This window comes from Salmo salar, chromosome ssa02, assembly GCF_905237065.1.
Source record: "Salmo salar chromosome ssa02, Ssal_v3.1, whole genome shotgun sequence".
NCBI lineage: Eukaryota > Metazoa > Chordata > Actinopteri > Salmoniformes > Salmonidae > Salmo > Salmo salar.
In genome coordinates, this window is record NC_059443.1 from 46,159,655 (window position 1) to 46,172,957 (window position 13,303).

At 40.0% G+C, this 13,303-nt stretch overlaps 1 protein-coding gene across 1 annotated transcript; it reads right to left on the bottom strand.

Annotated features, from left to right (window-relative positions):
• Positions 1 to 90: 90 nt before the first annotated feature.
• LOC106584165 (RRP15-like protein) lies at positions 91 to 12,123 on the bottom strand. The gene is made up of 5 exons (XM_014169112.2): positions 11,981 to 12,123; positions 10,736 to 11,133; positions 10,424 to 10,521; positions 8,541 to 8,730; positions 91 to 661 (listed from the first exon to the last, which is right to left on the bottom strand). The coding sequence occupies exons 1-5, from the start codon at positions 12,027 to 12,029 to the stop codon at positions 503 to 505; spliced, it is 894 nt and encodes a 297-aa protein (XP_014024587.1). The 5' UTR covers positions 12,030 to 12,123; the 3' UTR covers positions 91 to 502.
• Between the last annotated feature and the right edge of the window lie 1,180 nt (positions 12,124 to 13,303).

Consider the following 13,303-nt stretch of genomic DNA (forward strand, 5'->3'; position numbering starts at 1 on the left):
AGTGTATAAACACATTGATAAGTCTTTAGTTAAACTAGTGCTATAACTCAGTTCACCAAAAAAACTATTCAACACAAAACTGAAAAGGGAAATGTTTATCAACTGGCTTTTTATTGAGGGACATGCAACCGTTAGGGGAAAAAGAGGTCTATATACACAGAGTTCAGATGGAAAAATGTTCAGTGGGACCTTGACAAGCCAGAAAGCACCAGCATTACACAAACTAGGTATCCTGACCCAATGCATTGTGAGCCAGAACAGGACCTTGACCGCAGTCTTTCTTCAGCTCCTGGTTCCATATAGAAAATACAAAGAGGGGTCTTTGGTCCTGGTAGAGCTGCCTCTGGGGGAAGAGGAGAGGGAGGCTGGGTTGAGCCGATCTCAGCGATGCAGGAACCTTCAGCTCCATTCCTCACAGTGGACTCAAAAGGCACGGTCTTGTGTACACACACACACTCCTGGGCGTGCTCCGTCATACACACACTTAGATGGGCCTGTCTGCTCAGTCCGACTCGCTGTTGTCGTCCTCCACACCCCCTGGTGCCTCCTGCTCGCCCCCCTCCTCGTCGCTCTCCTTGTCCCAGTCCTTCATGGAGGCTCCCATCATAAAGTCGTCTCTCAACACGCTCCAGGCTGGCTTCTCTTCTGCCTCCCTGCCAGTCTATACACAAACAAAATATATCAGCTTTTTACAAAGATGGTACTTATTACCCATACATGATCCATTTCTTATATAAAATATTTCCGCTTCAGGTGTATGATCAAACACAGGAATAGACCACCACTATAACGCCCAACTCCTCAGTCTCATAACAATAGTCTCCAAGGAAGTTTCACAACATCCCAAAGCCAACAGTGCCACCATGTGGACATCAAGGGAAATTACACTTATGACAACAGGCCACTCCAGAGAATATTTATTAAATTATTACAATTAAATAAGCGGTTATGATGGCAATTATTACAGACCTGCCCTATACAATACGCATTTTATTAATGTTAAAATCCCATGTCCATCACCAGAAAAATATCCTGGGTTTGGGCTTCGGAAAAATTTCCTAGACTCAATAGATAGTAGTTTGGGGATTGGCATCAATCTAAACCCTTCGATCCCCAGTGCCAGCCCAGCTATAACACTGACCCTCTAACCCTGAAGCTCAGAGGCCCTGTTAGTATATCAACATGTATGTCAGACTGTCCCTATGGTGCTGCTGTTAGTATGACAGCAGAAATTCTATATATTTATTATAGGTCGACCGATTAATCGGCTGACCACCTGTTGCGCGAGTGCAGTAAGGAGCCAAGGTAAGTTGCTAGCTAGCATTAAACTTATCTTATAAAAAACAATCAATCTTCACATAATCACTAGTTAACTACACATAGTTGATGATATTAATAGGTTAACTAGCCTGTCCTGCGTTGCATATAATCAATGCGGTGCCTGTTAATTTATCATAGAATCACAGCCTACTTCGGCAAACAGGTGATGACTTAAAAGCACATTCGTGAAAAAAGCACAATCGTTGCACGAATGTACCTAACCCTAAACATCTTTTGCCTTTCTTAAAATCAACACACAGAAGTATATATATATTTTTTAAACCTGCATATTTAGTTTATTTTTTTTTAAATGTTAGCAGGCAATATTAACCAGGGAAATTGTGTCACTTCTCTTGCATTCCTTGCACGCAGAGTCAGGGTATATGCAACAGTTTGGGCCGCCTGACTCGTTGCGAACTAATTTGCCAGAATTTTACATAATATTGAAGGTTGTGCAATGTAACAGCAATATTTAGACTTAGGGTTGCCACCTCCTTGATAAAATACGGAACGGTTCCGTATTTCACTGAAAGAATAAACGTTTTGTTTTCGAAAAGATAGTTTCCGGATTTGACCATATTAATGACCAAAGGCTCGTATTTCTGTGTTTATTATATTATAATTAAGCCTATGATTTAATAGAGCAGTCTGACTGAGCGGTGGTAGGCGGCAGCAGGCTCGTAAGCATTCATTCAAACTTTACTGCGTTTGCCAGCAGCTCTTAGTAATGCTTCATCACAGCACTGTATATGACTTCAAGCCTATCAACTCCTGAGATTAGGCTGGCAATACTAAAGTGCCTATTAGAACATCCAATAGACAAAGGTATATCAAATTCAAATGGTATAGAGAAATAGTCGACGCGTCATAATTCCTATAATAACTGCAACGTAATATTTCTTTACTGGGAATATTGAACCACCAGCTTTCATATGTTCTAAGCAAGGAACTTAAACGTTAGCTTTTTTTACATGGCACATATTGCACTTTTACTTTCTTCTCCAACATTGTGTTTTTGCATTATTTAAACCAAATTGAGCATGTTTCATTATTTATTTGAGACTAAATATATATTATTTATGTATTATATTAAGTTAAAATAAGTGTTCATTGTTCATTCAGTATTGTTGTAATTGTCATCATTTCAAATATATATAAATAAAAACAGGCATCGGCTTTTCTTGGTCCTCCAATCGGTATCGTATTGGGGTTGAAAAATCATAAATCGGTCGACCTCTAATATTTATACAGATGTGAGAAGGCCGAAAAGTGGGACATAGGCCAAAGCGGAGACATCTTCACATTCCCAATCAACACAGTGCACCTCTGCCCCATAACTGCCACCATATCAGATTATTAGATTTTTTAAACACTACTTATCACATGCTATATCCAAGCTAACAGTTTTTATTTGATTTATTCCTTATTTTACCAGGTGAGTTGGGTTGCAAAGAGGGCTGACCCCATTTAGTCAACTGATCGATTGTTTGGTCAACTGAGATTTCTTTAGTTGAGAAGTAGCAAAAAAAACTAAAATCATGGTGTACAAGACACCTTGTGGACTGATCCATTGTGGAGGCCGTGGGGATGGCACAGTCCATGGTGCAACACAAATAAAAAATATTATTTTGTAACAAATGTGTTGGATAGCGGTCGCTGTCCACAGTTCTGAAATATCAGTGCGCTGTTGAATTGGCACCTTTTCCTAGACCATGTTGCCATGTGAATAACAGCTAAATTAACCAGCATATTGGTGTTGAGAACAATGTGGCGTAGGCAGCAGCAGACTTAAGAGACACGAAAACAGCCCTTACCTTAATTGTCAAAGTGAGGAGAACGGAAATCCCAACTTAATTAGGTCTATAATCAATAGCCTAACTTAAATGTGCCTAGCTTTATAAATCATCCATATATACAGTACCCGTCAAAAGTTTGGACACACCTACTCATTCAAGGATTTCTTTATTTTTACTATTTTCTACATTGTAGAATAATAGTGAAGACATCAAAACTATGAAACACCACCTACAGAATCATGAAGTAACCAAAAAGTGTTAAATAAATCAAAATATATTTTATATTCTTTAAAGTAGCCACCCTTTGCCTTGACAGCCTATTCAACAGCCAGTGAAAAATCAGAGCGCCAGATTTAAAACCACAAAATGTCATAATTCAAAGTTCTCAAACATAGGACTATTTTACACCATTTTATAGATACACTTCTCCTGAATCGAACCACGTTGTCCGATTTCCAAAAGGCTTTACAGCGAACGCAAAACATTAGATTATGTTAGAAGAGTACATCGACACAACCACACAGCCATTTTCTAAGCAACTAGCATGCATCACAAATACCCAAAACACAGCTAAATGAAGCCCTAACCTTTGACGATCCTAGGACATTATGTTATACAATACATGCATTTTTCTGTTCGATCAAGTTCATATTTATATATAAAAACAGCATTTTACATTGCTGCGTGACGTTGAGAAAATATTTTGCCTCCAATACTGCTGATGAATCAGTACCACAATCTACAAAAATACTCGTCAAAAACGTTGATAAAATATTAAACTGTCATTCAAAGATTTATAGATTAACATCTCCTGAATGCAACCGCATTGCCAGATTTAAAAATAACTTTACTGGGAAATCACACTTTGCAATAATCTGAGTACTGAGCTCAGAAAAAAACACTAGGCGATACAGATAGCCGCCATGTTGGAGTCATCTAAATTAATAAATAGTATTAGAAATATTCACATTACCTTTGATGATCTTCATCAGAAGGCACTTCCAGGAATCCCAGGTACTCAACAAATGTTTTGTTCGATAAAATCCATAATTGATGTCCAAATAACTCCATGTTGTTTGCGCGTTCAGTAAGGTACTCCAAATGTAGGGTGCGCGAGGGAAATGTCACAACGAAAAGTTTAAAAAAAATGGTATTTACGTTCGTTCAAACATGTCAAACGTTGTAAAACATCAATCTTTAGGGCCTATAGAACGCGAAGATTCAGTAATATTTCAACTGGACGGTTCCTGTGTCTTGAAAAAGGTTTTGGAACAGAGCATCCTCTCTCGTGAACGCGCCCCAATGAAGTGATGCCAATCCCTGGTCTACAACTTCCATGCCTTCTAGTCAAGTCTCTGTTCATCGTAGATGCTTCAAAGAACTTCCTAAAGACTGTTGACATCTAGTGGAAGCCTTAGGAAGTGCAAAATTAACCCTAACTCACCGTGTGTTCGATTGGCAATGACTTGAAAGGACTACAATCACCAGAATTCTCACTTCCTGCTTAGATTTTTCTCAGGTTTTTGCGTGCCATATGAGTACTGTTATACTCACAGACATCATTCAAACAGTTTTAGAAACTTCAGAGTGTTTTCTATCCAAATCTACTAATAATATGCATATTCCAGTTCCTGGGCCCGAGTAGTAGGCTGTTTAATTTGGGTACGTTTTTCATCCGGCCGTGAAAATACTGCCCCCTACCCTAGTGAAGTTAACCTGTTATGGCTAGGGGGCAGTATTTTCACGGCTGGATAAAAAAACTTACCCGATTTAATCTGGTTACTACTCCTGCCCAGTAACTAGAATATGCATATAATTATTGGCTTTGGATAGAAAACACTCCAAAGTTTCTAAAACTGTTTGAATGGTGTCTGTGAGTATAACAGAACTCAAATGGCAGGTCAAAACCTGAGAGATTCCCTTACAGGAAGTGGCCTGTCTGACCATTTCTTGAACTTCTTTGCCATCTCATTCAATTACAAAGGATCTCTGCTCTAACGTGACACTTCCTACGTCTTCCATAGGCTCTCAGAGCCCGGGAAAAAACAGAATGTCGTCATCCCAGCCCCAGGCTGAAACACATTATCGCCTTTGTCAAGTGGCCGATCAAGGGACTGTGGGCTTAGGCGCGTGCACTGGCCGCCCCGTCTTTGTGATTTTTCCTCTGTTTGCCGAAAAGGAGATTCCCGGTCGGAATATTATCGCTTTTTACGAGATAAATTGCATAAAAATTGATTTTAAACAGCGGTTGACATGCTTCGAAGTACGGTAATGGAATATTTAGAATTTTTTTGTCACGAATTGCGCCATGCGCGCGACCCTGATTTACCATTTCGGATAGTTTCTGGAACGCATACGAACAAAACGCCGCTATTCGGATATAACGATGGATTATTTGGGACCAAACCAACATTTGTTATTGAAGTAGCAGTCCTGGGAGTGCATTCTGACGAAGACAACAAAGGTAATAACATTTTTGTTATAGTAAATCTGATTTTGGTGAAGGCTAAACTTGCCGGGTGTCTAAATAGCTAGCCCGTGATGGCTGGGCTATGTACTTAGAATATTGCAAAATGTGCTTTCACCAAAAAGCTATTTTAAAATCGGACATATCGAGTGCATAGAGGAGTTCTGTATCTATAATTCTTAAAATAATTGTTATGCTTTTTGTGAACGTTTATCGTGAGTAATTTAGTAAATTGTTAGTAAATTCCCCGGAAGTTTGCGGGGGTATGCTAGTTCTGAACGTCACATGCTAATGTAAAAAGCTGTTTTTTGATATAAATATGAACTTGATTGAACAAAACATGCATGTATTGTATAACATAATGTCCTAGGTGTGTCATCTGATGAAGATCATCAAAGGTTAGTGCTGCATTTAGCTGTCTTCTGGGTTTTTGTGACATTATATGCTAGCTTGAAAAATGGGTGTCTGATTATTTCTGGCTGGGTACTCTGCTGACATAATCTAATGTTTTGCTTTCGCTGTAAAGCCTTTTTGAAATCGGACAGTGTGGTTAGATAAAGGAGAGTCTTGTCTTTAAAATGCTGTGAAATAGTCATATGTTTGAAAAATTGAAGTTTTTGTATTTTTGAGGAATTTGTAATTCGCGCCACGCCTATCATTGGATATTGGAGCAGGTGTTCCGCTAGCGGAACGTCTAGATGTAAGATTAAGCAAAAAATAATCCTATGACTGAAACTTTAGTCGATCTCAGCTCGTTTGTCTGCGGGGCCAAGTTAACTTCCCCTTTCATGTGAAAGCAAGTAATGACCATCATGCTTTTAGGGAAAGAGGATCATTTTCCAGTCACCTTGCTTAGGTCCAGGGTCCTCCCGGGATAATTTTTATGTAGGACTGAGAAGCTCAGTTCTGGTGACTTAAAAGGACATGCTACCCAAAACGAATGAAAATAAAATGATGCTGACCACATCTAAAATATAATTTCCACCTCAATAAATGAGCCCAATAACATACGCGTAAAAAAATACTTTAACATATAACCTATGCATGGTCTATATCAGGGATATTCAACTCTTACCCTAAGAGGTCTGGAGACGGCTGTTTTTCTGTTCTACCCGATAATTAATTGCACAAATCTGGTGTCCCAGGTCTTAATCAGTCCTTGACTAGAGGGGAACAATGAAAAAAAGCTGTGGAACTGTCAGAGGTCCCGAGTTGAGTATGAGAGGTCTATATTATCAGATGTGCTAGAAGCAATAAGCATGATCATCTGTAGCCCAAGTGATGCAGCATAGTGGCTATAAATACATAGACTGAAGCATGCGGTTTGTCCATCTGCATTTACCCCATTAGACAAAACATCCTGATTAAAATAATTAGACCTAATAAAAATAACAAAGTATAATTCATCATTCACTTGAAAGATGTTTTTGGCTTTGAAAAGTGTTTTTCCTACATTAACAATTGTTGTGCATTGACTTTCAGTCAATTAGAATTTTAATCAAAAACTATTTAACTTTCATTGTCAATTAGCCAAAGGCCCAATTCTAGTCATATTAGCAACCCATGCTAGTTGTTGCATGTTTAGATCTCCCAGCTTTCTACATTTCTAACGGATATTTTCATCTCCGTCACACGAAACCGCTCTCTCGTGCGTTGTGCTTTGAGAACGGTGTTTTCCTGCTAATTGCATATTGGAAGTGGTGTAAAGTACTTAAGTAAAAATACTTTAAAGTACTACTTAAGTTGTTTTCTTGGGCATCTGTAATTGACTATTTATATTTGACAACTTTTACTTCACTACATACCTAAAGAAAATAATGTACTTTTTACTCCATACATTTTCCCTGACACTCAAAAGTACCTGATCTATTTTGAATGCTTAGCAGGACAGAAAAATGGTCCAATTCACACACTTATCAAGAACACATGCCTGGTCATCCCTACTGCCTCAGATCTGGCAGACTCACTAAACACAAATGCTTAGTTTGTAAATTATGTGTGAGGGTTGGAGTGTGCCCAGGGCTATCCGTAAATGTAAAACAAGAAAGTTTGTGCTGTCTGGTTTGTTTAATATAAGGAATTTGAAATGATTCATAGTTTCACTTTTATTTTTGATACTTAAGTAGATTTAAAACCAAACACTAAGACTTTTACTCAAGTAGTATTTCACTGGGTGACATTCACTTTTACTTTTTTATGAAGGCATCTAAACTTTTACTCAAGTATGACAATTAGGTACTTTTTCCACCACTGCATATTGGAACATTTGCGCGTAGCCTACAGCCGTGTGCGCAATGCTTATAATGTAAAATAGTTTATCGACATTAAGCTAAACTTGTTGATCTATTGCTTTAAAAAAAAAAACAATTGTGTGTAGGGGTTGTATGAATTTGGGATCTATCGCCCCGCAACTGCCCCAGAGTCTGTTTCAAATGTTTATTTCTCGCACAGAACGACAAGCTAACCAATAGATTAGGTTCACTTTATTACTACGGGGTATAGAAAATTGACATAGGCTAGTGATTTTGCTGTTTGTTTACTTGTCTTGTTGGCTGAGGAAAAGCCAAATGTGGACAGTTCTTCTAACATCTTCAAAGTGCGCATCAGAATTCGATAAGAAGGATGCACGCTGATGCATCCCCGATGTGTCTGTCTTCACTTGTAGGCTACTTCGGAGCTGCTAGGCCTGTGAGAAGGACCCGATCACTTGAAGGGTATTGGCTAATAAAAATTGATATAGCTGAGAGAGCCATGCGAGTGAGGTGTTTTGGTGCACAGCGAATGGCATCCGGGAGAATGGAATTATAATTATTATATTCAGCATAACTACAACTGGCTGCAATTTACACTTTAGCTGCAATACATCTTTGGGGGGGGAGAGATTTAGCACCTGCCTTAAGACCAACTCTGGGAAAACAACATCAGTGGGAGAGAGAGGTATCGGGGATGAAACTCACCATCTGTGTCTCTGTCTTGGTGACAACCTCGCTGCCCCCCTCTGTGCCACGCAGCACGTCGATGAAGTCTTTCTTGGAGACAGAGGAGAGGAGCTTGGCCTTCCTCCTCTCCGAGCCGCCCGCCTCCTTCACCTTCTCATCCACCGTTTTCTGGTGCTTCCTCACTGCGTTGAACAGCTGTACTACTCCCCTGTGGAGAGGTACACACAGAACACTGTCATTCTGGTAGAATTTAAAGCCAGTTCACTAAGATTAATTGTAATATTTTGTGACGCTTATATTTAGCACAAAATCATAAATGCATGGGATTTTTTCCTGATCTAATAATTTTGTTATCCCCATCCTCACCTGGCAGGCACTGTATCATCATAAAGAGATATGCTGTTGAATTCCACCTTTTGTTGTGTTACAGCCTGAATTCAAAATGATTTAAAGTGTTTTTTCCACCCTCACCCATCTACACACAAAACCCCATAATAAAGTGGAAACAGGTTTAGAAATATTCACTAATTTATTGAAAAAGAAATGTAAAAAAACAAATTTACATAAACAATCACACCACTAAATCAATACATGTTAGAATCACCATCGGCAGCAATTACAGCTGTGAGTCTTTCTGGGTAAGTCTCTAAGAGCGTTGCACACCTGAATTGTACAACATTTACCCATTATACTTTTCAAAATTCTTCGAGCTCTGTCAAGTTGGTTGTTGATCATTGCTAGACAACCATTTCCAGGTCTTGCCATAGATTTTCAAGGAAATTTAAGCTAAAACTAACTCGGGCCACTCAGGAACATTCACCATCTTCTTGGTAAGCAACTTCAGTGTATATTTGGTCAGATTATTGTCCTGCTGAAAGGTGAATTCATCTCCCAGTGTCTGGTGGAAAGGATTTTGCCTATGCTTAACTCCATTCTTGTTTAGTTTCTCATCCTGAAAAACTCCCTCTGTCCTTAACGATTACAAGCATACCCATAACATGTTGCAGCCACCACTATGCTTGAAAATATGGCGCATGGTACTCAGTAATGTGTTGTATTTGATTTGTCCCAAACATAAACACTTTGTACTCAGGACAAAAAGTGAATTGGTTTGCCACATTTTTTGCAGTATTACTTTAGTGTGTTGTTGCAAACAGGATGCATGTTTAGGAATAGTTGTATTCTGTACAGGCTCCCTTTTCACTCTGTCAATTAGGTTAGTATTGTGGAGTAGCTACAAAATTGTTGATCCATCCTCAGTTTTCTCCTATCACAGCCATTAAACTAACTGTTTTAAAGTCACCATTTAAAGTCATGGAGAAATCCCTGAGCGGTTTCCTTCCACTCCGGCAACTGAGTTAGGAGGAACACCTGTATCTCAGTAGTGACTTAGTGTGTTGATAAACCATCCAAAGGGATATTTCTATTTTTTTTTTTTTTTAAGTTTACCAATAGGTGCCCTTCTTTGTGAGGCATTGGAAAACTTCCCTGGTCTCTGTGGTTGAACCGGTTTGAAATTCACTGCTCGACTGAGGGAACTTAAAGATAATTGTATGTATGCGGTACAGAGATGCGGTAGTCATTCAGAAATTATGTTAAACACTATTATGGCACAGAGTGAGCCCATGCAACTTATCATGCGACTTGTTACGCACATTATTCCGAATGCACTGTACTTATTGAGTCAAGTAATTTCAGCTTTTCATTAATTTGTAAAAATAAAAAAACAAACATAATTCCACTTTGACATTATGGGGTATTGTGTGTAGGCCAGTGACCAAAAATCGAAATTTAATCCATTCTAAGTTCAGGCTTTAACAACAACATTTGAAAAAAGTCACGTGGTGTGAATACTTTCTGAAGGCACTGTAGGTTTGTAAGCGGCACAAGTGTGTTTGTACCTGGTAGCAACTCTCTGCAGGTTCCTCTCATTCTCTCGGTCTTTTACAACGTCTGGTTTCTCTCGACACATCATCTCCCAAGCTCGCTTTTTATCAGTCTGTCAGCCAGGAAAAAAAGTTATTAAGCACGCACATACAGGCAAGCTGTACTGACTAAATGCCATGGGTGCAATTTAACGCTAGGTGAACTGGTCTAAGGCCATTTCTGTTCTCAGGCTATCATCGGATTTCAATAACTGTTTTCATTAAAGTGAGAAATTGACGTACAGGTACAAGCACACAAACATGTACAGACATGAAAATAAACACTACCTGTTTCTTCCTCTCCAGAATCACCTTCTTCTCCTTTTCCCTTATCTTGTCTAGCTCTTTGTTCTTCAGCAGGATGCTGGGTTTGCTCTCTGGCGTTTTCTTCTGCAGAATCTTGGCCATGGCCTCCGCCCATCCAGCATTGGGGTTGGTGTTTACATCATCTACTTCCCTGTTGCCTTCACCCTCTTCTTTCTCTCCTTTGCTCCCTCCATACTTAGCCTGTTCCCCATCACTCTCTCCATCATCACTTCCTCCATCCTCTGACCCCTCTCCATCGCTCCCTCCATCCTCTGACCCCTCTCCATCGCTCCCTCCATCCTCTGACCCCTCTCCATTGCTCCCTCTGTCAGAATCATCACTCTCAGCAATGTGGTCCTCCTGGGGCTCAGAATCCTCTTCTGATGTGTGAAAATAAGGCATTTATCATATTGACTTATACAAATAATCGCTTGGCTTAATCGGTTGCAAATTCATAACAATTTAGCTCTGCCATTTCAGATCTAGCTTAACCTAACAGACAGTTAACACCTAATGTTATCATTGTTCATGCTTCTCTATAAACACTAGCTACAATCTAAGGCTGGGCATTAACTATTGATTCGATCAAATGTTTAGCTTACACAGACAGCTTGCTAATCAATTATCTAAATTAGCTCCCTAAGCTAGCAAAGTTACGTCACATAGGCTACCTACTTTTTAGATTTGTTTATTATTTCACTTTATTAACTAGGCAAGTCAGTTAAGAACAAATTCTTATTTACAATGGCGGCCTACACCGGACAAACCAGGAAGACGCTGGGCCACCCTATGGGACTCCCAATCACGGCCGGTTGTGATACAGTCTGGATTAGAACCAGGGTGTCTGTAGTGACGACTCAAGCAATGAGATGCAATGCCTTAGACCGCTGCTCTACTCGGGAGCCCCGAAAAACTGGGACCTTTCGCGTGTAAAGCGAACGTTAATTCCATTTGATATTTCAAATGCAGAGTGAAGACGTACATAGCTAGCTAGTACGTTGATCTGCCTACTTAAGACTCCAAATGGTTTAATGTAACTTTTTAGATACCTAACGTACAGCCTAAGATTATCTGACCATGCTAGAGTGCCAATGCTATAGCTAGCCTAGCTACCAGCTTGAGTCCAGTCTGTTGAGTCTGGGAGAAACAAACGATACAAGGTTATTCATCTTGCTAGCTGGCTATACTTATTTTTGAACAAGTCTAAGAAAAACAATTCAAGCTTACCTAATATCCCAGCTGAGTTCTCCACATGTGCCTTTTCCACAGATGCCATTATTGTGCAGCACTGAAACCATTCCGTGAACAACGTTCCTTTCCGTGATGTTAGTTCCCACTTGACTTGACTGTAGTCCCAAGGCCGGCAGATGGCGATATTGAGCCGTTTCATCTTACCATCCAAATGGACTGCATGCAGCCAGCTATACACTTGTATCCCCTGTGGACCGGTTCATACGTAAAACATTCTCCCTTCAGGCTACAAAGGTGTGGATTTCCTCCTTAACTCGATTTAATGGTGAGAAGGCAGCAAAGAAATTGGGAAAATATATGTACTTTCTTTATGAAACTTCATTTTCCACCATCATGCTTGGCTAATGCCTAGGAATGCTCGACCCAGATGTTGCATATCGCGCTCAGCGATTTGGTCCAGTACGGACCGACAAAATTGGGTATTGTTTAGTGCTGGAGCTCATTATATAAAAATATACCACCCCTCATCACTGTCAAAAGCTCCCTAAAACACTTCAGCGAGCATGCTTTTCTAACCGTCCGGGTATCCTGGAAGGATATTGACCTCATCCCATCAGTAGAGGATGCCTGGTTGCTCTTAAAAAAGCATGCTTCATTCAAAAAATGTAGAACTAAGAACAGATATAGCCCTTGGTTAACCCAGACTTGACTGCCCTTAACCAGCACAAAAACATCCTGTGGCATTCTGCATTAGCATCGAATAGCCCCCGTGATATGCAATTTTTCAGGGAAGTCAGGAACCAATATACTGTATTCAGTCAGCTAGGAAAGCTAGCTTTTTCAAACAGAAATTTGCTTCCTGTAGCACTAATTCCAAATAGTTTTGGGACACTGTAAAGTCCATGGAGAATAAGAGCACCTCCTCCCAGCTGCCCACTGCACTGAGGATAGGAAATACTGTCACCACCGATAAATCTGCAATAATCGATAATTTCAATAAGCATTTTTTCCACGGCTGGCCATGCTTTCCACCTGGCTACCCCTACCCCGGCCAACACCTCAGCACCCCCTGCAGCAACTTGCCCAACCCCCCCGCTTCTCCTTCACCCAAATCCAAACAGCTGATGTTCTGAAAGAGCTGCAAAACCTGGATCCTTACAAATCAGCTGGGCTAGACAATCTGGACCCTCTCTAAAACTATCCGAAATTGTTGCAACTCCTAATACTAGCCTATTCAACGTCTCTTTCGTATCATCTGAGATCCCCAAAGATTGGAAAGCTGCTGTTGTCACCCCCCTCTTCAAAGGGGAGACACCTTAGACCCAAACTCTTATAGACCTACAGTTGAAGTCGGAAGTT